The 27,886-nt window shown below is 39.8% G+C and overlaps 1 protein-coding gene across 4 annotated transcripts in view; it reads left to right on the forward strand.

Annotated features, from left to right (window-relative positions):
* pald1a (phosphatase domain containing paladin 1a) overlaps positions 1-27,886 on the forward strand; it is a 256,800-nt gene that overhangs the window by 169,555 nt on the left and 59,359 nt on the right. For all 4 annotated transcript variants that reach the window (XM_060854041.1, XM_060854042.1, XM_060854043.1 and 1 more), the window contains one exon: positions 22,848-23,003. In XM_060854041.1, the coding sequence (XP_060710024.1) occupies positions 22,848-23,003 (156 nt within the window). The remainder of the gene's footprint in view (positions 1-22,847; positions 23,004-27,886) is intronic.

A 27,886-nucleotide genomic window follows, 5' to 3' on the forward strand; every position in this document is an offset into this window, starting at 1 on the left:
ATTTCCTGTCTCCACGTTGTATACACTGTTAGGAAAATGTGAATGTATTTGTTATCTACAATCCACCTGTCTTTGACCTCTTACCTCTTTCAGTACTCCTTATGTACAAATCTCAGTTCTAAAATGATTTTAGTTTGTGATGTTGTTTTAGACCTCCGACACAAACACCATGGTCTGGTAGAGTTTACTTCCTTCAGTGTAGTTACGTGTGATTCAGATAACATTCCTGCTGGTAATACAGAAATCTCTGGGTTCAAGTTCCATTTCAGAGACTTAAGCATCAAAACTGACATTCCACTGTTGCATTGGTGTGTGCTATCTTTGATATTGAGCATTAAATTAAGGACCCTTCTACTCTTTCAGATATATGTAAAAGATTCCATAGTACTCTGTAAAGAAGAGCAATGTCGCTTGACTATAATCCAACCATTATCACATTGCTGTTTGAGGAACTTGCTATATACAGATTGGTTGCTATGTTTCCTGCATCCACTGTACAGGTAGTAGTTCTTCTATAATGGTGATGGTTGCATCCTTGTGCACCTAAAAACAGCGCTTAAAGTGTTGGCAATGTAGTCGTATTATAACCAACACATGTTTTAAAAGTTCGCACTTTAGTAGCAGTGTCCCCAAATCATCAGTCGCATTACAGCAAATGAAACGCATGTCATAGCAGAACGACCTGTACTTAAAAAAACTTCATTAACTGTAAAATTGCTTTGGACATTTTGAACTCATGAAACATGCTAGATAAGTGCAAATTTACCTTTCTTTTGGACTTTATCTTGCTCAGTGCAATTTCAGCCTTATAATATCAGGTGCACTTGCTTTATTTATGGTAAATTTAGAAATGTTGTTGTTCTAACATGGTGTATGGGCCAGTTGGAGACAACAATGTCCTTGGTTTGATGCAGTTTCTCCACGTAACGCAGTCCACATAACAACAACTGTCAGTTTAAATTCAGTATTCCATACTCTGCCCATATAAGTGTTTTTTAAACCATATATAATCTTCTATGTTATTTCCATGTCATTTTTCATGTAATGTTTACTGCATTATCAATCCTTTGAAGTATATTAATGTTGTGTAAGCTCTAGTAATGATCTGCATACATGGACAAAAATCAGACAACTCATTTTAAAAGCGTACCTTTAATTTTATCCTACGACTAATAAACATTGAAATAAAAATTGTAACAAGTAACTACAAGGAAGGAGGGGAAACAAATATGTGTAATTAATGAAAACTCCTTCACATGTTGTAATTGCTGCTTTATATAGCATTTCTCGATATTCTCAAATGCAGTTAAGAGGAATGTTTCCATAGAAAGTACACATATCTGATTATATGTACAAATGCTCTCTTGAAAAGGTAAGATCTTGTTGCTGCCTTTACCAGGATGTATGTGGGTGAAACTGATATTGCACTGAAAAACTTCCTCACATAATCCTGAAATGTGGAAATATCTACTTGCTTGGCAGGAAACTGAGGGGCTTGTTCCAGACACCAGTCAAACATGCAGTCCCATTACACACCCCATCCATTTTACTGCCCTCTGGATTTCTTACATGACCTTGCAAGCTTAATACAGCCTTTTTCATATAGTGACCAAACAGATTTCATAGAAAAGGAAGTCTGTTCCAAACAGAGGCCATCCGTCATTGTAATAAGCTGCTAATTGACGATAGTCTTTATGATTAATGAAGTTGATTGCTGCGAATTCACTATTGGACTTTCAGGTTGGGATAAATGGAAAAGATGACTAGGAATTTCCAAACCAAGTGAAGGATATCTTTGAAATACTTTTGGGCTTGACCTAATTTGCTGAAATGACTGATTGCAACCTCAGCTCACGTAGTAACAAGTTGACTCAGAAATTGCCTCATTTAAAGACTAACAGGCAACATAGTTCAGTGTATCTAATAGCCGCAGTAAAAAAAAACCTTTATTAAAAGCAATTGCTAGTTGAATTGCATCTGCTGGAAGATGGATTGACTGTGTTAATATGCAACACATTGTCGTGTTGAGATCTTGAGCTCATGGAGAAGTGTAGACCTCAGAACAGATACTCTTCTCATCCCCCATTTAAAAAGGGGGGGGGCGGGGGGCATTCACAAACAGATGTTTATTTCAGATTAAGAGATACGTTGCGTTCATTTTTAAAACCAAACCTTTCTAAAGTTAGCGGAGTCTTGATTATTAATTTATTCACATATATATTTCATATTATATATTCATACTTCTTATTGCTTAATTTCTGTAGTGTTCCCAATCTCAGAAATTTTTAATTGATGTAAGCCATTAATTCTGTTACTTTTAGACTTCTCCAACTTTGTGGCAGTGTTTTAATTTGAATAAGCTAAATATAACAGTAAGATGCATTAATTTGGGTTAAATTAATTATGTTATTTAGCAGTAATAACCATTTGTTATTTGGATGAATTGAGTTAATAGTCCCAGCAAACTGTATAACCTCGGGGTGAAGAATAATTAGGCAGTAAATTATTGGCCTTTTCACCCCTGTAACTCTTGCATGCTAATGATTAACAACATATGCTTTGTGGAAATTATCAGAAAACCAATATAACGCTGTCCTTTTTCTGTAAGACTGTGCTGCATTTATATCCAGGCAAAGTCTTTAAAAGAGTATTTTAGAAAATCATTGGAACATTTCCTGGTTAAAAAGAACTGTCCGAAAGGCTAAATTGTATCTTTAGTTCAAATTTTTCAGTGTCCCAAAGGAAATAAGGGCATGTTAAATCAAAATGTGTTTGCAGGTTACAAACATCACCCAACATGGTGTGGGGAGCAGTCATTTGGCTGTAATTTTCCCCAATTTGGTTGATTAAAGATGAAGGGAAAGGGTGCAGAGGAGATTTACCAGGATGTTGCCTGATATAGAGGGAAGGTCTTATGAGGAAAGGCTGAGTGATTTGGAGCTGTTTTCATTAGAGATAAGGTTGAGAGGTGACTTAATAGAGACATACAAGATGATCAGAGGACTGGATGGGGTGGACAATGAGAGCCATTTTCCTCGGATGGTGATGGCTGGCATGAGAGGGCATAGCTTTAAGTTGAGGGGTGATGGATATAGCAAACATGTCAGAAGTAGGAGTGTAGTGAAGGTGTGAAATGCACTGCCTGCAACAGTAGTAGACTCGCCAACTTTAAGAGCATTTAATGGTCATTGGATAAAGATATGGAGATAATGGAACAGTGTAGGTTAAATGGGCTTCAGATTGGTTTCTCAAGTTGGTGCAACATCGAAGGCCAAAGGGCCTGTACTGCGCTGTAATGTTCTATGTTCTAAGTTACAGTACTAGATGATATGTGGTTTAATCAGTCTACTGTTACTGTACAGAGAATCTCAAAGTCTGATGTACACACAGTTCAGGAGAACAATAAATGGAAGCTTAACAGCTACTTTGATTAATGTTAATCAGGGCTAAAGGGCTTAAGCAGTTTCTTTAGATCAAGGAATAGAAACACAGGAGGTCAATAATGAATTTCTTGTGACATACTTTGAATGACCATAGCGAGAGTGGTTCTTGCTAAATAGATTCAGGACAATCCAGGATCATTGTGTCGCAATCCTGCACCACTGCGGTCCCGGTAAAAACACTGATTGTGTCTATTCACGAGTACAATGCCACATATTTCTGAGCACTGTCTCCTATAGAAATTTTCCAGTCGACATGTTATAATTGTTATTATACACCTTGAGAGCAGGTGTGATTTAATTGCGAGCTTCATCAGAGATAGGAACCCTGCCAGTGCACTTTCTTGTCCCCTCTATAGACTAAGGCAGTCCAATCACCTTTAGCTACACTAAAGAGGAGTCTATCATTTGGTTTCAGGGATTTGCATTCATTAAATAAATTCAATTCCCTAAAAAGGAGAAATTTCTAGACTATTTTTTTTCTGGTTGTTCTCTCCCGGGGCTGCAGGGTCCTGGGTGAGGTAGGAACTGCTTGTGTTATGATGCATAAGACTTCATGGGACAGGCGAAATAAAACAGTAAAAGGTTTCACAGAACTCTAGGATTGAAACAGTAAAGTAAATGGCACCTTCCTCAACTTCAAGAAACCTAAAAGACTTTACAGTCTGTGAAGTACTCATGAGGTATAGCTGCAATGCAAGAAACACAGAGAACAATTTTCACACAGCAATCTCTCACATACAGCAATATTTTTAATAAATATATTGGTTGTGGTATAAAAATGGAATAAGACCCACCATCATCTTTGAAATAAGCAGTGCCATGGAATCTGAAATGCAGACAGGGCTTGGTTTAGTGTTTCATTTGAAAGCAGTGCTTCACATTGCAGAACTTCCTCAGCACTGCACTGGAAGATCAGCCTGGATTATGGACTCAAGTTTCTGTAGTGGGAATTGAACCCACAAACTTGTGATTTGGAGGAATGAACATTAATACTAACCCATGGCAACACCACGTGCATCCTACTATTCTTTTGCAGCATTGTAATATTAATGTTCTCCAAATTACAGTCTACAGTTCACAAAGTAGCCTACCAAAAGAGTGTATCTGTCCCATCACCTGCCTGGCGATCTCTTGAAAAATGGAAGTTACTATTGTTTGACTGTTTGAATCTCTCTGGTTTGTGGATTTTCCCACTAGATTTTACCATGCCATCATCTACAAGTGGAGAGAGAATGTGGAGGTTAAGTCTATGCTGCTGGGATGGAGTTAGTGTAAGGGTATGGTCTAATGTTACAGTCTAAAGAATGTATAGAGCATTGAATCAAATCGTGTCAAAGCCAACATACATAATCATAGAATGATTAGATTGGACAGTGGTCTTGGAACAGAACCTTGGAGAACATGTCACTACGACAATGGAACGGTTTTCTTTATTTGTGGAACAACTACATATGGATGAACAACAGGACCCTTCTCAGGGAATTAACACCATCACCTGATGCAGATGCTAATGACAGAAAAGAAGAAATGATCCAACTTCCCTAAACATTCCTGCAGTTATATCATTGCAAGAGCCTTCAGCAAACACCACTGGTCCAGTGGAAGTCAGGACAGTAAAACAAAACTCCCAACTTTACCTCATGTGTTTCTGTATCTTGTCATACTCTTTCCTGATCCACATAACAGCATAGATGAATCAAGAGAAAGGGTGAGAAATATAAGTAAAAACTTTACGGTAAATGTTGTTAAAAGGTAATCTAGTTAACTCATTTGAGAATGCCTATCATTATTAATCAGTATTTATGTTGGGGGATAAAAGCTTGTGAATGAGCTTTATGACCCTGGAGTAACCGTGTCATGGAGCTGCTCTTCACTGGACATAAGGACTTATGCCCAAAACGTCGTTTCTCCTACTCCTTGGGTGTTGCCTTACCTGCTGTGCTTTTTCAGCACCACACTCTCGACTCTGATCTCCAACACCTGTAGTCCTCACTTTCTCCCTTCACTGGGCATAAGTAGCATATTGTGGAAGGAATGAAGAAGGAAGAGAGAAACACATGGAGAGCCAGGCAGAAGCCTGTCTGAATGTTCAGAACACCTGCAGATAAAGATATGGAGTGGACTGACTAGCATTAAGTGGTAGAGTTTATGATCAGCCTTTCAATAATGTGAGAGTAAGATTAGATGCTGGTATAACTCTGAATACTATTTCATTTTAAAATGTTACAAAGAAGCCCAAGTCTGAAAACTGTTATCATCAAACAGGAAGTTTGATCCCAAATTCTTGAATCTGTGCATAAAACCTTACAGTAAAAGTTTTCAATTTAGTTCACATGCCTCTCTGCAAGTGTTTCTAACAATCAGCTAGCTAGACATTAGGTTTCTACATAACTCTCCATGTTTTTCTCTCTTAACTTTGTCCATACATGCTATGTGTGCCCACTGAGGAGCAGCATTGTGACGTCTTCACACAGTTGCTCCAGAGTCCTACAGCCCTTTTATATTATTGCTGGAGTGAAAAATCTGTGGTTCAGAGCGATGGGTGGAACAGTCTGGAAAATGGCTGTCACCATGAAGAAATTAATTAGTGAGAAAGCTGGGAGAAGAAGAGTGAAAGAGAAGGGGACTGAGGGAGTCGAGATATGTAGAGAGGTGAGAAGAGCAGAGCGGCATGCAGGGAGGGAGAGAGAGTGAGGGAGACAGGGAAGAAGAGAAAATGGAAGGGGTAAGCAAGGGAGGGAGATAGAAATGAGAGAGAGAAGGAGGGAGGAAGATTAGGGGAGAGGGACACAGTGGGGAGAGAAGGAAGGAGATAGGGAGTGAGAGAGACAATGGAGGAGAAAGAGTGGGAGGCAGGAGTTTGGGGGAGGGGGTGGAAGCGGGGTGGAATGCAGTATCATCTTTATAACTTAACCGACTGTGGAAAACTTAACGATGAATCTCAAGGTGCTGAAATCTGGGCTGAACCTACTCAATACAATGAGCTGAAGTTTCTCTTGTGGTGATGATTAACTGGAGAAGATCAGATCCAAGGTGCCGCAGACTATGGTATCTTGTATAATTTCCGATGACACATGGGGCAGATGTAGCGTTGAGTCTCTGGAAAATGATCAACAATTTATTTTCCTGAAAATTGCCGGTCAGTATTTTAAAACAAAACCGCCCTCAGCCCGGCTTGAATTGAAACAATACTTAATCTAAATACAAAATGAGAATGCTGAGTTGGCATAATGTTGCTTTCTGATAATAGTCTGAAAAACCTCGAATGTACTGACCCCCCATTAAAAGATTGGTAGAATGTAACAGGAATGTGAGCTTGCACACTTTGTGATATTTAACCTTTTATTTTTCAGAACTATTCAGTCGATGTCATATCCCAGTTTTTCTTTTGTAAGTAAAGGCCAAAATTCAGCAGAGTAGCTGTTAACTTTACTACTGGAAAACGTGAAGAATTCTTGGCAAGGGAGGTGAATAGCAGTCTGGAATGCTGCACATATGTAGGCAGGCATTTGAATAAACTTTACAGCCTTTTCTCTAGAGGTAATTTTGAGGGAGAGCAGCTAGATTTTTGTAGTGGCCTTTCAGAGTGTTAATGCTGAGAGAAACAGCAGCAAGCTATCCCTGAAAATGTCTCATAAATTTTGTGGTGGAGAGAAACTGTCGTCCAAGGCAGGCAATACTTTTACTGTCATGTTGACAACATACTGATCGCTTTGGTCTGCAATTACATTCTGAGCCATTTGAATCATCAGAAATTAGCATTATAAGCTATTGCTGTCCAGCCGCCTAGGAGATTGGACCCTCCTCCAGTAAATTATTTTGGTTATTTTGTTTTAGCTGGGTTTACAGAACGTTGGCATTACTATGTGTCAGTGTGTTCACTCAAAGGACTGACATTGGCTGCATGGCAGGTGGTGCTGTATCCTTATGTACACTTGCTTTTGAAATCTGATATTTCCTTTTCCTTGAGTTTTATACCTCATTGAAATTGTCATCTCTGATTTCTTAGGGAAGGGGGAATAAAAGGCACAAATATAACTAGAAGACTTCTTTTAAAAAAATAAAACAAATTATTTGTCCTGACATTAGAATTGCCAACAACTGAATCTAGCTTCTGGTGATGTGTGACAGGGATTCAGTAAGTTTACATAGGGAGTATCTTGAGTTGTCTGGTCTAGGGAACAGAAGAGAGTACTTGCATTTATATAGCGCCTTTCCCAAGTTAATTGAAATGGGGAGACAGTAGAATAGTGTAACAGGAACAGTAGTCGTATATGCAGGAATGGGCCATTCATCCCTTGGAACCAGCTCTACCACTCAATAAAATCACGACTCATCTGAGTCATGTGATTCGAGCCAATGTTTATGACTGCCACCCATAACTAGTGGTTGACTCACTGGTCTAGTAACCCAAAGGTCCAGGTTAATGCTCTGGGGCATGGTTTTAAATTCCATCGCTGTAGCTGGTGGAATTTAAATTCAATTAATAAGTTTGGTGTATAAAGCTACTCTTAATAATAACCATGAAAATATCATCAATTGTCATAAAAGAACAATTTCATTTATTAAGTCCTTCATGGACATTGCTTAGTCCATCCTTATCTTCTCTGGTCTTCATGTGACTGCAGCCCCGCAATGACTCTTAGCTGCAGTATTAAATGGCCTCATAACCAGTTCAAGGGCAGTTAGGAAAGGGCAACAACTGCAGGCCTTTCCAGCACCACTAACATCTCATGAAAGATTAAGAACTGGGTTGGAAAGAATTAAAAAATTGAAGTAAGCTACTACTTTACTGTGTGAAATGAGGCTGCCAGTTTGAACACAAGCAGCAATAAAATGATCATGTTGGTTGAACTTTAAATCATGACCAAGATGTTGGGAGGTTTTGCTCTTCGTTGCTTAGTATAGGATTCTGCTACCTGTGGGGAGATTCTACTTAAGCTTAACATCTCATCCCAGTGTCATAACCTTAGACAGTGCTGCATGCCCGCAGTATTGTTTTGAATTGTCATATTAGGTTACACATTAGGTTAGCCCACCACATGTTGACTCGGAGACCAATGCTAGTGCTATAAATGCTTTGTTAATTGAGTGTGTATATGCGCATACTGTAGTTTTGAATAAGAGCAGCTGGTATGATTTGGGGATACCTTAGGGCACGTGTATAAGAACCAGTTTCTAACTGGGTAGGATGCTAGTCTGCAGAAGTGGAAAGCAGCCTGCACTTGTGCTGTACTGGTTCTTGTGAATAAGCCTGTGTGGAAGAAAAACTACTTCTGTTTCTTCCTTTACCATGTGCATATCGACCAGATTAACAGACAGTGTTATCACTGAATCACAGGAGGTCATAAAGTTTAATCCCTAGTCTAGGCCAAATTAACAGATTTAAACTAGAGCAGTGTTAAAGTTGGCCTAGTACCAGTGGATTAGACTGAGGACATTGGGTAGGAACCCTACTTTTAATCTCCATCCAGAAAGCCTGTTTGTGGGGAGGGGCAGAATATGGAAAGCATTGGGTTGCAGATGATGGTCCCTGCAGTTGAATATCTACCATTTTAACATCCTACCATCTCATAGCCTTTTTTTCTTACATAATGTACAATCTAAACAATCCAAGTTATATAGCACTTATCTTATTGATAAAACTCAAATTAAGATGGCACAAAATGTCTTTCAGGTAACTGTTCAACTTCTCAACTTCCTATTTAATATTGAGTCAGCTGGGGAAAGCCCTCTCCTTTCCAGGTCCCATAGGTTCCTATAGGGGCCATGCATTCCCACTGGGATAGGGATCCTGACATTTTATAGCTGATGTCTCACTGTCATCTGGCCACATTTGTCTTCTGATAGAATTCTCTCCTTGTCCTTGATTGCGAAATTGAATAATATTCCTGTAATATTTCCCAGGATGTATTACTGATCTATTAATATTGAAGATTGACAGATTACCAAAGCTGCTGTACGAAGTCTGGTAATACATGATTAGATTAGATTAGATTACTTACAGTGTGGAAACAGGCCCTTCGACCCAACAAGTCCAAACCGACCCGCCGAAGCGCAACCCACCCATACCCCTACATTTACCCCTTACCTAACACTACGGGCAATTTAGCATAGCCAATTCACCTGACCCACACATCTTTGGACTGTGGGAAGAAACCGGAGCACCCGGAGGAAACCCACGCAGACACGGGGAGAACGTGCAAACTCCACACAGTCAGTCCAGCTAGGCTATTCTAAATTGATTTCAAGGCAGTTAGTCAGTTGTCTCAACTAAGGCAACAGAATTACCCCTATCTGTGGGAGAGGCAAAAATGATGTAGAATCTTCAACAATGACTGTTGTTACACTTCTCCTTCTGACTAATTGCATTTATCGCCTTGACAAATTCCGATTTGTGTTTTTAATTGAGGTTTTGCTGCTGGGCTCAGTGATTTGAGGCATTTTGGTAACAGCAAAAATCAGCAAGGGAGATTTATCTGGCTCTTGATCTTCCCAAATGCAGTGACTATTGGGTGGGATGAAGTTAATACTTGTAAATAGCCCACTTGTTCTGGTGCAATCTGGTGATCTCCTCATCAATGTCTCCATATGCATCTTCAAACAAACTATGCATTTGAAGTGCTTGGTAAAGACAACAATAGCAAATAGTTGTTTCTGATTAATTTGCTTCGTGCAGAGGGTATGCCAATAGCAATGGCAGGGATCCAGTAAATTACTCTGACAGTAAGTACACAATGAGATGTGCAGTTCTTTGCAAAACATTTCTCCAGGACTGATGCAAGGTATCCTCATCTTCAGAGGGGGCATGACTTCCTTTGAGCAGTGACTTCCAAGTAGGTCTCTAGACAGAAAGTTGCAAAGACCCTCTGATCTGTTCCCCAATCAGCCTGATTGGGCCTGTCAATAAAAGTGACCATTATTTCTCCTTTGGGGTCTGGGTCTCAACAGCATATCTCCGATTCTTAGCTGAATGCATGAATGATAAGACATTGGCCCTCATTTTCTACTGTTGATCGTCCTTACTAGAGATTAGCAGCTAGAACTGGAAGTGAATCCAAATTAGACAGATTATCCATGAATCCTGCTGGTCTGTGTGGCATTCCCAACCGTACAGCCATTTTCTTCAATGAGTTGTTAACAGGCAAAGCCAGAAATAACATCTAACCTTTTAAAGAGTAACAAAGCTATGTGTGTGATCTTAGAAGCACTGCAGTTAAATTATGCTGCCAAAGTTTAACGCTACGTAGCAAATGAAGAGCTGATTGTGCCAGTACCTGTTTCTGACAGAGACTCAGGAATACATTTCAGGAAGTGGTGAATATATTGGCCAGCAACAGGCCTTAATGTTTGGAGCTTGTGGATGATGGATTTAATTGTGCAGAAATTTAGTTTTTTCTTTGGCCACCCAGAAGAAAAACAGTAAAACTTGGACATTACTGTTACTGATTGAATTGGTCTTTTAGAACTTAAAATGGAATTCAAGTTCAGATCAATACCTGTTGTTTCCAAGAATTGCAGATTTTTATAGTAAGTAAAAGAGTCAATTTGTGCATGGCCTCCATGAAAATGTTTGAGTTTCTGCACAATTTTAAGGAGACATTGCTGGTCATGGTTTTCTGTTGATTAGTTTAATAGAAGTGAATTACATATAGTTACTTGGCAGTACAGAGCATGAGTATTGCAGAAAATAAAGGTATTTTTTTCAAATCTTTTCATCTTGCACTCAACAGGACATAAGAAATACCAAGGTAAAGCTTTGACAAAATATGTCAATTTTAAGCACTATTCATAAATTAAGGACTAGCACACTGTCATTTCTTGAAGGCACTACGACCTCTGACATTAACCTTTTGTTTCCATATCGTAAAACTCATAATCAAAAGTGTGAAAAAATTTTATAGATCATCAAAATTTATAAATTGTTGTTTTCTTTCCATTAAGAAATACAGCACACTGTAGAACGCAGAAAATATGAAGCCGATTGCACATATTTTCACTTGCAGTCTTCTACTTGTTTTGATGAAATTTAGGACTTGTTCTTTTGATTTGAATGCCTTTCAGGAAGGGTTTTCGATGATATAATGTGAAAAGACATTGGTTCAGTCTTCGGGAGACATTGTGACTGCTATTGTGTGACTGCATAGCATTGTAGCCAAGTCTGTCAGGCGGTTGACAAAACTCAACATATGGTTTGGATTTGGTTGAAAGAAAGGCTAACAAAAGACTGGCAGATCGAACCTTGCATGAACTATCAAATCTAACTGTGGTCACTTGACTGAGAAAGCAGCTTCTCCCAAAGGTTGAGGAGATCAGTGCTTTGTTTCAGCAACTTATGATTAATTAAATGAGATTATGATGTTTAGGATCACAAATCAAACCTTTAACATATCCAAGAAATCAGAAGCTTTGAGCCACACTTGAACTGCTCTGGGATACATTTTCAAAAGAAAAAAAAATGTTTTACTGACAACTGAAGAACAAAGCTCCACTCAGCACAGTTAGTATATTAGATATAATAGCCACTTGGCCTTTGTTTTTTTGGACAAATGATTGTATCCTTCAGTCCTTAGCAAATGTCCTGTTCCTGCCATTTTGAAACTGTCAGCCTGTTAAAGGTGTCATATTCAGTTTGAATGTACCAGTGACAGTGAGACTGAATTTTTAAAGCTTTTTATAGTGTAAGGACTGAAATGAGGAGAAATTTTTCACTGAATTTCTTCAATTGACCCTATGGAAGTCTCTGCCACTGAAAGCAGTTGAGGCCAACGTATTGAATTTTTCAAAAAGAAGTTAGATGGAGTTGTTATGGTCAAAGGGTATAGGAAGAACTCTGGATGATCAGACATAATCATATTGAATGGCAGAGCAGGCTGGAAGGGTCGAATGACCCATTCCCCCTCCTATTTTGTATATTCTTGTTTATTCACAGGATGAGGGCCAGCATTTATTGGCTATCGCTAATTGCTCAGAAGGCATTTAAGAGTCAACCACATTGCTGTGGTTCTGGAGTCATGTGGAGGTAAGGATGGCAGCTTCCTTCTTTAAAAGGGCATTAGTGAACCAAATGGGATTTTCCCTGACAATTTGTGATCATATTTGAACTCTTAATTCCAAATTTTTATTGGATTTAAATCCACCATCTGCCATCAAATCCACCATGGGATTTGAATCCAGGTCCCACAACAATATCACTGGATGAACAGTCCAGTGATAATATCACTAGGTCCTCACTGGTCCTAGTTTTACGTTTCTAAAGTTAAGCTGGAGAATGATGGAGAATGATGGTTTCAAAACCTAAAATGCATTTGAAATAACTGTTGCAGAGCTGGATTTCTAATGGAATTCCAAAAAGTAAATAGTTCCAAACTTTCTTAATTTGCTTTTACTGCATCTGGTAACTAAAGTGTTGAATTTGCTTTGTATTTTCCAGTTCCAACTGTTTTCAATGAAATGCACAATATATGTAAGAATTCCAGATACTGTGGGGTTAATTGGCTAAAATCCAGCATTCTCACAAATCTGGACAGCGTCACCTTTGTGCACTGTGGACTAGCTTTCCTGACAGATGTTACCAGTCATGCAGATCTTGGATTTAATTGTCCACAATCTTTAGGGGGCAACTGTAAGAAAAAGATTAACTCTTGGGATTATTCTATATGTGTAACCAATGATTACAAATAATGAATATTGTAAAAGCAAAACCTAAATACCATTGGTATTCAAAGAAGTCTTATATAACACACCAATGAACTAAGGAGGTGAGATACACAGTAGGGACCATTTTCATTGTTTATGCCAGGGCCTATAATTGGCAGTACAGATTGCTTTATGGAAAGCCTCCCAAGTTTTTGGTTTTCTGAAATCCATCAGGTGGAAATCAGCTAATTACTGAGATGGGCAAGAAAATCCACTTTGCCGTTAACCTGCTATCCTGGTTCACTCTCTGCTGTTTTTTCGAGCACTTACAACATTGGTCTGGGAATTTATTGCACCCAAGACACTTGGGTCAATTCTCCTACATAATATGGTGTTGTGCATACATTTCAGCCATGTATTCTATGGGATTATTCAGTGATCTTAGCAGATATATTGTTTGTCCCTGTCACCCCATCATTTCATGATATCTGCAACAGATTGTTAAAATACTGACTTTCTCTCGGAACGTAAGCAATAGAAGCAGAAGGTCATTTTGTCCCTCTGTCCTCCTCTACTATTCAACAAGATCATGACTGACTTGTTTGTTTGTGGCCTTTACTCCACTTTCCAGCTTGCCCCTCCATAACTGCTTATAACTCCTTATAGATCAAACTTCTGTCTGACTCACCTTTGAATGTATTCAAATACACTGCTCTCTGAGGTAGTAAATTTCAAAGATTAACAACCCTATCAGAGAAGAAATTCCTTCTTGTCTCCATCTTAAATGATAGATCTCTTTATTTTGGAACTGTGGTCCCCAGTTTGAGATTGTCCCATTAGGTTAACATTCCTTCGGCCTCCTTCCTCTACCCACAACAACCACAAGAATCACATAAGATTCTTTGAATTGCAGAAAGAAGCCAATTAAGTGAAACTTTTGATAAACCCAGAACAGACAACCATTGTGAATGGGGAACTTCCCAGGTGGACAGGAAGAAGAGCAGTATGTCAAGGAGAAAGTGTTGCCTGCCTCCTCGACAGCTTTTCTTCAGAGTCTCACCAGAGGTCAGCCTCTACTGCTTGCATTTTGCAGACAGAAGCTGAGTACTATTTTATTTCTTATTCTGGATTTAACGGTTGCTTTTACAATGACAACCATTTCATTTATCATTGTTCCAAAGTATCAAAACACAGTACCACCAGTCAACAAGAAAATGTTCCTTTCCTCACATAATAGTTTGGTTCATCTGGATGATTACAAAGCACATTTTTAATTGTTTGCTGTTTGTGTTCCATGTCAAATTTTTAAAGAATGCAGGAATTAAAAGAGGAGAATTACCTTTGGGTATTGAAAGAAAATTATCAGTGTAAGTAAAACAGTGTCATATCTCCATAAAATGGTAGTTTTGCCAAGGTATTTGTGATGTGAATGACACTGGTAATACAGTATTCATTTTCCATCTCCAGATACCATGAAGACATTAGCCACCACTCAAAGTATGAGACTATGGTCCTGTGTAAGCTAATTCAACAGGAGTGTCAGATTTCCTTAATTAATGACATCACAAAGTGGAAAATGGTCAAAATGCAGGTATCAAAGTGTTGGGAAGACTGTGCTATATATTCTAAAATTGAAGGATTCCAGTGATTACACCACAAAATCTTGAGAGGTCTTGCCAGGATGCATGTGGTAAAAGATGTTTCCACTTGTGGGAGAATCTAGAGCATGGGGTTGCAGTTTGGAAATCTGTGAAATTCTTTCTCATTGAAGATTGAATATCTTCGGAGGTATTTTTTAAAGGTGATGGAAAGACAGTCTTTGAATATTTTTAAAACAGAGGTGGATAGATTCTTGATAAGCAAGGGCATAAAGATTATCATGGGGAGGTGGGAATGTGGAGTAATCAGATCAGTCGTAATCTCATTGAATGGGCTACTCTTGCTCCTAAATTTGTATGCTTGTATCTAGGGTCTTGTGCAGTGGCTATGACTATAACGCTGTAATTTTACTTTGTATTGCAATAAAACCTCCCAAAGCAGTTCACAGGAGTATTATATGGGGATGGTGACATAATGGTATTGTCACTAGACTGGTAATCCTGTAGATCCAGTTTAATACCCTAGGGGAATGCAGATTCAAATCCCACAGCTGCAGCTGGTTCAAATAATAAATCTGGAATATAAAACTAGTCTCAGTAATGGTGAGCCATGGCAACTATTGTTAAAAAAAAATCTGGCTCACTAAAACCTTATAGGGTAAGAAATCTGCATTCTGGCCTGCATGTGACTGTAAACTCAAAGCCAGCACCAGCTCTGTGGATGGGGGAATGTATCTTCCCTGCATCCCTTGGACATAGCAGTCATTAGCATAGGTTTAAGGAATGAGCAATCATTTTCTTGAGTGGATGTGATAATGACAGTTGGTGAGACAAAGATTAACCAGCAATAGGAATTACATTGATGTTCATTGTCAGCCTCGTTTTAGATGCTGCCTCTATCTGTTTGGATATTTGATGGAATTGAGAAGGATCTCTTAGAAACTTTGTACTTGTCCAGATTTAGGCGATGTTTAAATTGTACGGGTATACAAATTGCTGACAAATACTTATTGTATTCCTGTAATTTTACACAGGCATTAACCCATTTATTTTAAGCTGGCTAATGCCTATAGAAGAATAATATGGAACAGTGAAGCACAAGCATGTTAAACACTTTGAATGTGATTAACGCCATTCTGTTTTAACATCTATCTAATCAAACACTCGCAACAGGTAAATTAAATTTGTCCACTTTTCAAGGGTTTTGGCTGATGGGCCAAGTGACTTCCTTCTGTACTGGAATGACTTTGTAAATTCTTTTAGTTTTGATAAATGGTGCTCATTGTGACTGCCCTTGCCAAGGTGATGAAGTACAGATTTGAGACGGCCCAGGGAATTCCTTATGAACGCAACCTATAAACCTCTTTTGGTTCATCCCAGAGATCATATCTTTAGTAAGCTGGAATAAAAAAAACTCTTACGGACAGTTTAGTTTAATTTTAATCATTCCCTTCATTTACTAATAGCATCATTGTTACAACATAACACTAATACCTATAAGCCAGGCTAACTGGATTCTAATAACCCAGTAGAGTAGAACATCAGCTCTTCAGGAGACCTAGCAGGCTACTCTGTTGTACTATCTCAAACAGACTATCTTTATACACAAGTTTACAAAGGCTATACTGTCACAAATACAAAGTAAAAGAAAAGCACTGCATGTTCTGAACTAGACAGATAATAGTGAAGGACAATAATTCAAGAGAGAAGTTAATTGATACTGAGTTTGGTTTTGAGGTTAGAATCAAACGTTATTAATTTCACAAAGGAACAGCCATGAATGTTATCATTTGATGTCCTGTTTATACAGATTCACTGATGTTAAGGCAAATATTCTTAAGTGCCTTACCCTCTCTATCTGTCTATTTTCTAGTGTGCAGCAAATGTGTTCTATAATTCAAAATTACATTTTAGTCTAAATGTTTAAGGACAAGTTTTAAGGCTATAAACTTTCGCATTCCCTCCTTTTGTCATTTCATGACAACTACATAGCTTATTCAAGCATAATTAGTCCATTCAGTCAATTTATAGTCTTAATAAGTCAAGTACTTTCTCTGGCGAGTCATCATCCGGAGGAGCAGAGTCTGAAAGATACTGGATTTCAGCATGGAAGTTTGGGCATGGAGGTACAGGGGTAGACAAAGGTCGATTAACCAAATTCCTTGTTGGCTTCAGCAAAAAGCAGTATATATGCAGAAGCGGACGACAATGTATATTCCTAGGATGTGACCAACGACTATCAGTACGTCCCACATGACCCATTGCACAGTGCCCAAAGCCAGCAAACAACACTCCAACCACATGAATTGGACGATGGTAGGGAAGGTATCTTCCCTGCGTCTTGGCCCGTTTTGTTGATAACATCTGTGTCGTTCGAAATGTCTTTTGAGAAATTATTGACATAGGTGCAACATCGCGAGCCAATGACTGAACACATGCCTCCTTCCTTAGTGAGGGGGAAATCTAGCAGTAGTCGATTCTGAAGCGTCATCATCTGGGTTTCCTGTAACTGTTTGTTCACCAGCTTCAAAGCGTGGGCAGTTGAGTTGGCAAGTTTTTCGCTGTCATACACAAGATCACTTATCTGATCTGGGGCTATCTCAACACCTCAGCCAGGAATAAGACCTCCCAGCAACCTGGACCACCAGGTTTGTTGATGGAAGAAGTTGTGTAAGTCCTATTTTGTTTTTCCTCTTTTTTTTGTTCTGTACTGATTCACATGTTGGTGGGTGTTCCATTCATCATCTACTTCAAGTACTTCATGGTGGAGGGTGAAAAGTGGTAAGGCGTATACTAGGGCACAACGTCCGTACCAGTCATTGGATAAATATGGGTAGGCTTTGTTTTCGCATAACCAGTTTAGGCTAAAAGGAGTTCCAAGGGTGTACTTCTGTGAGTGAATGACGGGTCCACTCAGACTAATGGACGGAGAGTAGGAGTATGACCAATGTCTTTGATAATATTTTGCATAGTGTTTGTTTCACTTACCCCATGTCATGGGTACAGGAAAGTCTTGACAATGCACCATTCTAACAGCTGAACAATGTTAATGTTGAATCCTTTAGATTAGTTAGTGCACTTCAAATAGCAACACATGTTTCTACTGAATGGGTTTTTCCATCACAAAAGATGGGTGAGTCCTGTTTATACACTGTACGTCAGAATTATGGAAGAGTGAGAAGATAACACATGATCAGGGGGTTAGCTCGAATAAAGAAACCGTTAGTAACAGAAGGAGGATTGGGAATGCACAGTATTTTTGGCCTTACTTCATCTTTCCAGCTTGTCTTGTCAATTACTGTCGAAAAATGTGTTGCTCGAAAAGCGCAGCAAGTCAGGCAGCATCAAAGGAGCAGGAGAATCGACGTTTTGGGCATAAGGCCTTCTCTAGCTACTGACTGCAGGAAACGTGTAAAGGTATTTCTGTCGGTGGCGGTAGATCAGGTAGGGAGAGGATTAAGTCGAGACAGTATAGGTGGTCAGTCTCATGGCAGTAGGTGCCTTAGGGTTTGGTGATTTCGGTACTATGTGCTCAATACTGCAATCTGTACGGTTCACTTTGAGAGGGGAACAGACAAACATTTCAAAGTAACAGTTTTCGGTTGATGGAGCGGATGAGGTTATGGAATCGTGCATCCCATGATGACTGGCATAGAAGTGTTGCAAGGATGACAATCAGGTTGAGAGTGATGTTTGGATACACAATGTGAGTAGTTTAAATGAGTTTCAGCTGGGCAGCTGCATTCATGATTTCCAATGGTATTAGTACAGGTTTCATTTTCAGTCACATTGCAGTTTTAGCCGGTCTGAATTTGGGAGCATGTACCTGGGTTGGGTTTTCATCGGATGCATGTATCAGTGCTAACACTAGGACTGTGAGAGGGATACAAGCTTACAATGTCCTTTATAGACATATGTTGGACGTCCTTTTACCTTTACTGCAGTTTGAGTTGTCAAAAGAACTTGATAAGGACCTTCCTAGCGGGGGCCCAATTTTTCATGATTAAAGTCTTTCAACAGTAGTCACCAGGGTTAATGTGTTTAAACATTGGAGCTCTTTCTTCTTCCTTCCCTGGTACTCAACAGGCTTCTTTGACCTGTTGATGATAAGACTGCAATGCTTTGGTTCACTTAATCAGGTACCTGTACATCTCTTCTGCCATGACATGCACATCAACACGGGTGTTTGGTAGTTAATGGTGCAGACTAGCAAGTCTTCAGGGGCTTTCCATATATTGGGGCGGCACACGCCAGAGACCTGGGTTCAATTCCCTCCTCAGGCGACTGACTGGAGTTTGCACATTCTCCCCGTGTCTGTGTGGGTTTCCTCCGGGTGCTGATTTCCTCCCACAGTCCAAAAATGTGCAGGTTAGGTGAATTGGCCATGCTAAATTGCCCGTAGTGTTAGGTGAAGGGGTAAATGTGGGGGAATGGGTCTGGGTGGGTTGCGCTTCGGCGGGTCGGACTTGTTGGACTGAAGGGCCTGTTTCCACATTGTAAATAATCTATCAGTTCAGCCGCCGAAAGTCCCATCTTTTTCTGTATCATGGTTTCATATTAAAAAGGACAATTGGAAGTTCTTGCAGCCAATTAAGGCCTGCTTCTTCTACCAAGTTGCTTAGCTGACCTTTTAAGGTACCATTGGCTCTTTCTACAATTCCTGTTGCTTGGAGATGGTTGGCACAATGGAATTTTTTATTCATATTCAAACTCTTAAATAGTGCCTTGTTTAGCTCCGCACAGAAGTGAGGTAATTATCAGAAGAGACTGTTACTGGTATTCCAAATCTGGGTATGATTTCCCTTAGTAGAATTTTACAAGTAGTTGTTGCTGTGCAGTCTGTACAGGGATAAGCTTCAATCCATTAACTAAATACATCAATTATCACTAAGCAATACTTATGACATCTAGGCAACTCTATAAAATCTAACTGGATAGTATCAAAAAGTGCACAAGGCAAAGGAGTTTCACCTGGTGGACACTTTACTCCTTTCCTGGAATTATGCTTTTGACACATTAGGCAATTTGCAGCTGCTTGTTTTGCTTTTTCTTGCAGGTGGGGATTCCACAAAGTTTGTAGAATTCTGTCCACTACTCCCTCCTTACCTACATGCATATATGTATGAATTAGAGTAGGCAGAAGTGAGTTGGGCAGACATGCCTGTCCTACCAGCATAACCCAAAGCTTATTGTAACTATCTATATAACAACCATGGTTCATCCATCTTTGTCTTTCCTCACCAGAGGCGTCCCCCTGATAGGTCCGTATTTGCTGTAGGTCAGGCATAGTCGGGGTGTCAGAAGACGAAATTGGAGAATTTTCCTTTGGTTTCCAATTGTCATTTGAGTAACCATGTCTTTTTGCTCAAAAGCTGCTTTCTTAGCAGCTGCGTCAGCGGTGTTGTTGCCTTTAGTGACATTAGAAGCATCAGAGGAGTGAGCAGAACATTTGATAATTGCCAATTGAGAGGGAAGTTGAATAGCACTGAGGAGGTTAGCAACATAGGCAGCATTGAGGATAGGGGTTCCTGATGAGGTGAGGAAGCTGCACTGCTCCCAGAGGTGACCAAAATCATGGACACATCCAAAAGCGTAACAGGAATCGGTATAGATAATAGCTGACCTTCCTTCAGCAAGTATGCAGGCACGGGTGAGAGCAAGGAGTTCAGCTTGCTGGGCGGACCAGGGTGGATCGAAGGAACAAGCTTCTATTGTTTCGGACAAAGTGACAATCGCATATCCCTACATGCGTTTGCCCTCTGGGGAGATAGAAGAACCATCGGCATAAAGTGCAAAAAGGTGAGGCAGGTCAGGGATGGCATGAGCATTCACAGAACATAAAACATTCCAGCTCAGTACAGGCCCTTTGGCTCTCATGGAGGCTCAGAGTGAACGTGTGCTATGAAAGCAAACAAAGAGCTCACTAGTGCAGCCTGATCTAGACCCTGAGCTGAGAGCATGTCCCTGAGTACATGGTGAACTTGCTGCAGCATTACAATCATAGTTGGCCGTTAAACCCTGAGAAATGTCCTGTAAGTGAATCGACGATGTACCATGAGTGTTCTTAGAGCAGTCTGGATAAGCACCAAGTTTCAAAGAGATTTTTCTGAACTCCATAAAATATTCCAATAGATAGAGGCAGCAGCTAATACCAGGCAGACAGTGAATATCAATGAAACCCCTGTTACTGGTTAATCTTTGTCTCACCCACCCTGATCATCACATTCTCCCAAGTTCCTGCAGCTGATTGCTCAGTCCTTAAACTATGCTAATGACTGCCTCATGATATATCTCACATATATGTGATGCAAATAGCCATGGATTGGTTTACTTGTGGCCAGTGCCCACGCAGCATGCTGAGATGTTGATGTCTGCTGTCTGGCGTCCAACTTAGAAGCAACCAATGAGCTGAAGTTACCAAGTAGCTGCTCTGGCTTCCATATTGTGAATCCTTAGTATGTAGTTTGCTCGTGGGGGTGGTAGAATATTAAGCTGTGTATTAAGAAGGCAAGATGTTCAGTTAGTGAAGTTGTTAACAAGCAATAATCTCTTTTAATACACAGCTTCCTGTTGTCTAGTAAATATCTTGCCTCAGCCTCTGAAACTTAGTTAAAAGATGCAGTATATTTTTCCCAAAATTGAGATAGGCTTGCCAGACTTCTCGCACAACTCTGATATATCTTTTGCTATAATCCACATCCTTCAGGTCCCTATATGATTCGCCCATAATTGATTGCATGTTAGCCCCGAGTTACATGTTACATCAATATGTTAGACATTGTTAGAGACTTTGAGCAGGATTCAATGTTAGATATCACTCCTTTGAGATTCTGAGCTGTTATGCCCGTGCATAACATTATATCATCATCAGTGACATCATTATTTTGAGTAGTGCTTATGTCATCCTCAGTACTAACCTTTTTAAAACCTATTTACATAATTATTAAAATAATTCGATTGAAAATGTATCTTAAAATAGTTCTTACCAAATTTTGACATTTTCCTTACTGTTTGAACTTTTTGTTGTTTTCATTGGATATAAATTATTATTTCAGCAGACTAATTCTCAGATTCATTATCTCATTCGTCCCAACAGTCAATTTTAAGATGTGGAGATTGGGAAGGCAAAATATTTGAACCCAAATTTGTTCTTTACCAGGATAGTGGAACATGTACTACCACTGAAACAAACACAGAATGCTAGAAAATCTCAATAGGTCTGGCAGCTTCTCTGGAGAAAGAAATAGTTAATGTTTTGAGTCCAGTATGACTCTTCAGAATTCTATGTCTGCAGCATTCTCTGTGTTTGTTTTAGATTTCCAGGAACCACAGTATTTTTTGCCTTTTGCCATTGGCTCAGAGGTCAGGTAGAGAAGCAAAATGATCTGTTCACATTCCAGCTCCTCCTCATCTACTGACTCCTGGCAAGAATGAATGTGAGGATATGGAGTAGAGGATGGGATCGCTTGTGTTGTTCTCCCAATATTTAGTAGTTTGGTGACACACCCAGTTCAGATTAACATGGACAATAACCCACTGCTCCAGATGCAGGTCCAGCATCCTGGATTTCCTCTGGAACCTGTATCCTTTCAGTTTCCACATAAGTCAATCCCATTTGTGTCGCAGGTTAAGAAGAGCTGTACTCTCTCGAAGTGCCTTGGAAGGTCAAAAGACTGATCAATTGAGAAAATGAGCAGTCAGAGTACCTGTTGACCGAAGCTGTTAGTTTTACTAATGTACGGAGGTAGTCAGCAAATGCCTCAACGGGCATGGCGCTGCTTGCCTGCAGCTGTGGCCAGGCAATTCAAGAAATTTTTGTTGTGAGAAATGAGCCTTTTGTTTCCATGTTTCAGTGCATCAGAGTTCCCAGGACAAATGTTGGAATGTGAGATTTGGGAATATGGCTAAAGCAGCAGGAGATTTGTGGAGCGGGCGAGTGGTTGCAGGTGGCTTGGAGGAGGGGGAGTTGGACGTTGGCTGATATTAGGCTCGCTGAGCAAATGTCATCTGCTTGTTCAATAAACTGCTTCTTCAACATTATCTCAGGAGACAGTTTATCTGTGCTGTAAACTCAGATGATGTGAGCTTTTCTTTTTTTAAGTGAATAAAGGTTTCTGAGTTTCTGAATCCCTTCCTAAATGCAGCAATTTTATTTTGCCTATTGCAGATTAAAACAGCCAAATCCGAGAAGGAAAAGCACTTTCTGCAGCTGCGAAGTTTGCAGTATCTGGAGCGATACATTTACCTCATTCTCTTCAACACATACTTGCATTTGGAAAAGCAAGATTCCTGGCAAAGACCCTTCAGTACTTGGATGTATGAGGTAAAAGGAAAGATTTCTGCAGGGTTGATACTGTTTAAATGTATTTTTCTTGCTTAGCAAGATAATCTGAGACTTCAAACAGGGGAGTAAAAGGTTTTGATGACTAATTGCTCAGTGAACACCGAAGAGTATTTCTGGTATAACACTTGGTCAGTCTTGCACTATCTGAACAGAAGATTGGAACCTCAGCCAGAAAGCTGCTTCATTTTGAAGAAAAGCTCTATAGGTGATCACTGTTTTGGTTTGGGAGCTGGATAATTTTTCCAGGTCTGGAGTGGGGGGGCAATGTCTTTCAGTTCTTCGCTGAATTCTTGGATGTGAGAATGATTAAAATTAGCATGATGGCTGTTCCTCAGTCATAGTATTGGGTTTGCTCACAGTATTTCTGTTTGTGAGGTAAATGACTGTGCTTATGGCAGCCAGAGCTAATGTTAAAGTTTGTACAAAATTGGCATTTTGAGAGCTTGTATCCCTGCTGAGGAGCTTGCTTTGCAGCAACATACATGTGAATTATTTTGACACTGTTGTACCCGCCACCATTTTCCCACAATTTGCTCTTTGGAGAATATACATGCTGTCAAAGAACAAGCCATTGGGATTTTTGAGGTTAGTGCTGCTTGCCCTAATGAGAGGCAGGAAATGAAGAATGTTATAAAGGCAAGGTTACAATCTGCATTTGTAAATGTGAAGGACCACGCTGAGCTCAGGAAGTTGTGTATTCTATCATGACACTTCAGAAATCCACGTTAAGAAAAACCTGCTACACAGGTTAATAGTTCTGCCTTTGAAATGATAACAAAGTAAAAAGAATCCAGGATCTAAAAGAAAGGTACATGTTAGTTTTAGGTACAAGTACCTACAACTTTATCAGGTCCAATGATGTATGGTGGATTAGTGCTTAAATCCATCACTTTGCAGTAGTAAGAGTGCTACCATAGAGACTATTGCTATTTTAGTTCCAGCATATAAATATGTCCAGACAATGAGAAGATTTACTTTTTTGCAAACAAATCTGGAACAAAACTCTGACACATGCAGAGACTATCTTTCCTTTTGGTAGACTACTTGCAAAAACAAACAAGGAGATTATTCAGCCAATCATGCTTGTTCCGGCTGTGGGTTGGTGCAATCCAGGACTAATTGCACTCCCCTGCTGCATATTCACTGTTCTAACAATACACTCCTTTTTGTCGTCTATTCATTACGCTGCCTATTCATTATTTCTGCTGTCTATTCATTACTCTGTCTATTCACTACTCCTGTTGTCTATTCACCGTTCCTACTGTTCTCTATGCTATTTTTTTCACCATTCCTGCTAAGTATTCACTATTCCTGCCTGTCTATTCACTATTCGTGCTATGTATTCACTGTTACTGCAGTTTACTGATTATTCCTGCTGTTCACTATGCTAGCTATTCACTATTCCTCACAACCACTTGCAATTCCTGTTATCTATTCATTATGCTCTCTACTTACTATTCCTGCTGTCTGTGCACTGTCAACGTGCTGATAGAGGCTCACTGAGCTTCGTTACTTCCTTCCCATAAAATGTTGTGTTTTACTCAAATATGAGGATGCACTGAGCTGAGAAGCACATAACTATGTGACATGCCTGATCAGACTCGAGCAAGGGTCCCTCCAACTTTTAAATCCAACTTCATACTTAGTGTTAAGATAATTCTATCCCATCTGATGTCTGTTATTGAAACAACAACACCTGTTGTTTTGTGGTTTAGAGACATTAATGTACTACTATAGCAATAACTTTCACTTGAGTCCTTTCTCCCATAGTCTGTAGTGAACTAGGCAGTGAACTTCTATCACTGTTACAATTTCTGATACAGCTGTGCCACCAACAACATTTGCTAGCTCTACTCACATGGCTAACTCAACTAAGTGCGCCATGAACTTTGTGGAAAGAATCAATATTTTACCCTTTTGGGTGGGGATTTTGTCCACAGTTGTAATCACTTCTTTACTGTAACTGTTCCCACAACCACAAGGAATGTATTATATTGCAAATCAATTTTCATCTCCATTTAATGAAATTTGAAGTCATACGTGGATCTTATCCTTCTCAAGGTTTATTTACTGTAATATATTTTCTCTTGCTTTTTAAAACATTTCTGATGTATTATAGATTTCAAAAGTTGCTCTAATGATATCTAGAATAATGAAAGCAGAAGAAATGAGAAAAGGTTCTGTTCTTTGGAGTCCAGTCGCAGGTGCAAAAGTCGAATAAAAATAAAAAAGGAAACTATGGATACTGGAGATTTGAAGCGAAAACAGAAATTGCTGGAGAAACTCAGCAGATGTGGCAGCATCTGTCAGAAGAAAATAAAATTAACATTTCGAGTTCAGTGACTCTTCATCAGAAATCATTGGACTGGAAAAATTAACTATGTGTTCTTCCCAAAGATGTTGTCAGACCTGCTGAGTTTCTCGAGTAATTTCTGTTTTGGTGTGAGAATCATAGTTAGCTGAAATGATCTGTCTGATGTTTGAGGTATCGGTAGTTATTGCTGTGATAAATAGTACAGTGATTGAAATGAGTATTCCTTAAATATTTGAATGACTTCTGTTTCACGTGAGTTGTGGGAGAGGATCATCTTTCCCTGCAAAATCAATGTCAAATCAGTCCATTCAGCCCATTGAGTTCACACTGACTCTCCAAAGAACATGCCACCAAGAGCCAACCCCCCCGCCCCCATCCTATCCCTGTAACCCTGCATTTTCCATAACTTACCCACCTAGCCTGCACATCCCTGGAACTATGGGCAATTTAGCATAGCCAATCCACCTACCCTGCACATCGTTGAACTGTGGGAGGAAATCCGTGCAGATATGCAGGGGATTGTGAAAACTCCAGATAGACAGTAGGCAGCAATGCTAACTACAGAGCCACTATGCTGTGTTCTGGCAGGAAGGTAGAGAGTGGAAATAAAAATGTTCAGTTGCTTTTGCCAAACTACAGAAACTTTTTTTTAATGTTATGCATGTTGTGAGCCATTAGGTAAGTCTCCTAAACAATGTTTGCTTTATGGCAGATCTTTCCAAGTTTGGCTTCTGTTTCTATAAGCATGTTTTCTATTACATTCAAGGTAAAACTGCAAGTTTTTGTTGGGAGCCAGAAATCTGAAGTATATTAGCAACGCTTCCTTTCATGTCACACCCATAGGTGACTCTAGCTGAGGAAATCCCAAGGACAAGGAACTGATGTGGGTCAGCTCACCTATTGAGGAGAAGGTGGGAAACCCGCACTGCATCTGATGTGGAGGTGTGGTGGAATATTGGCCAGTGTCTCACTGTCCCTGAGATATAGGCCCCTTGTGGGAAGAAACATGAGAGAGAGCTTGGAAATCCCATTGATAGTTGCTGGCCAAATAGGAGCAATTGCTGTGCCCAATAATGCACTTGAGGAGAGGCCCCAAAGGGACCAAGTACACAGGTGATAGAGAACAAGATGGGTGACATGGAGAAGAAATGTCTTTGAAAATGAAAAGCAGTTGAGAGTGGGGGAAGCTCAAAGGTAAGGACTGTGATATGGCTTTTACCTTCCCTGTCCAGTCCTGGATCCCTCAAACAGGAATTAAGTGTATTTAGAAGGTAGGTGTTGGAGTAGGCTGGAAACCTACAGGAGCCAGGAGAAAGCAAGGCAACTCCTATTCATTCCTTAAATCAGTGGGATCAAGTTTATTTGGTGTCATTTGGCTTAATATTGGGCATTGTGGCAGTGATATATGTGGAGTTTGTTTTCATAGAATCATAGAATCCCTACATTGTGGAAACAGGCCATTTGGCCAACAAGTCTACACTGATCCTTCAAAGAGTAACCCACCCAGACCCATTCCCCGACATTTCTTCTGAAGAAAGCAAACTTAGCTGTGGATAGTGTTGTTCATTACATTGTCAAAACAAAAGACATGCTGTCCCTATTGGTTAATGCTACAAGGAATAGAGGACACAAATTTAAGTTTTTGACCAAAAGATGCAGGGGAATGTGAGGAACATCTTTTTTGTACAGATAGTGGTAATAATCTTGAACTAGCTACTGACCAGGAAGTGGAAGTGATGAACGATTTCAAAATAAAATTCGGTAGGCGCTCAAAAATAAAGTTTAAATGAGTTGAGTTCAAAACTAGAGGGCATATTTTAAGGTGAGAGGAAAAAGATTTAAAAAGGACAAGAGGGGCAATCTTTTACTCAGTAAGTGGTTCATGTGTAGAATGAAGTGCTAGAGAAGGTGAAGGATGCAGGTACAGTTACAAAGTTTAAAAGACATTTGGATAAGAATAGGAAAGGTTTGAAGGTACGTGGACCTAGTGCAGGCAGGTGGGACTAGTTTAGTTTGGGAACATGGTTGACATCGACTGGTTGGACAGAAAGGTTTGTATCTGTTTTTTATGATTCTATGATTCAGTGACTCCAGAGATAGATTGTGGATGAGGATGGACATTTGAATTACTTGTCAAAGCCCTAACATAGATTTGATAGGCTAACTGACTGTCTCTATGCCATAAGAATTCTATAATTGTATAACGATTGACAACCCACCATTAGATGGGATTGGGGAGTTTACCTGATGAGACTGTTTGTCTCCAGCTTAATTCAGGATAGTCTTTCTATGGCCAGGAAAGTTTCCTGAGGCCTCTCCTGTATTTAAGTGGGCCTAGTCACTATGTTAGCCACAACAACAGGTTCCAGTAAATCCAGGAGATAGTGAGAACTGCAGATGCTGGAGAAGTCAGAGTCAATGAAGTGTGCCGGAAAAAGCACAGCAGGCCAGGCAGCATCTGAGAAGCAATCGAGCCAGTGTTTCAGTCATAACCATTCATCAGGACTGGGGAGGGGGAAAAGGTCTGAGAATTAAATGGGAGAGGCGT

Source organism: Hemiscyllium ocellatum, chromosome 43 (assembly GCF_020745735.1).
Source record: "Hemiscyllium ocellatum isolate sHemOce1 chromosome 43, sHemOce1.pat.X.cur, whole genome shotgun sequence".
NCBI lineage: Eukaryota > Metazoa > Chordata > Chondrichthyes > Orectolobiformes > Hemiscylliidae > Hemiscyllium > Hemiscyllium ocellatum.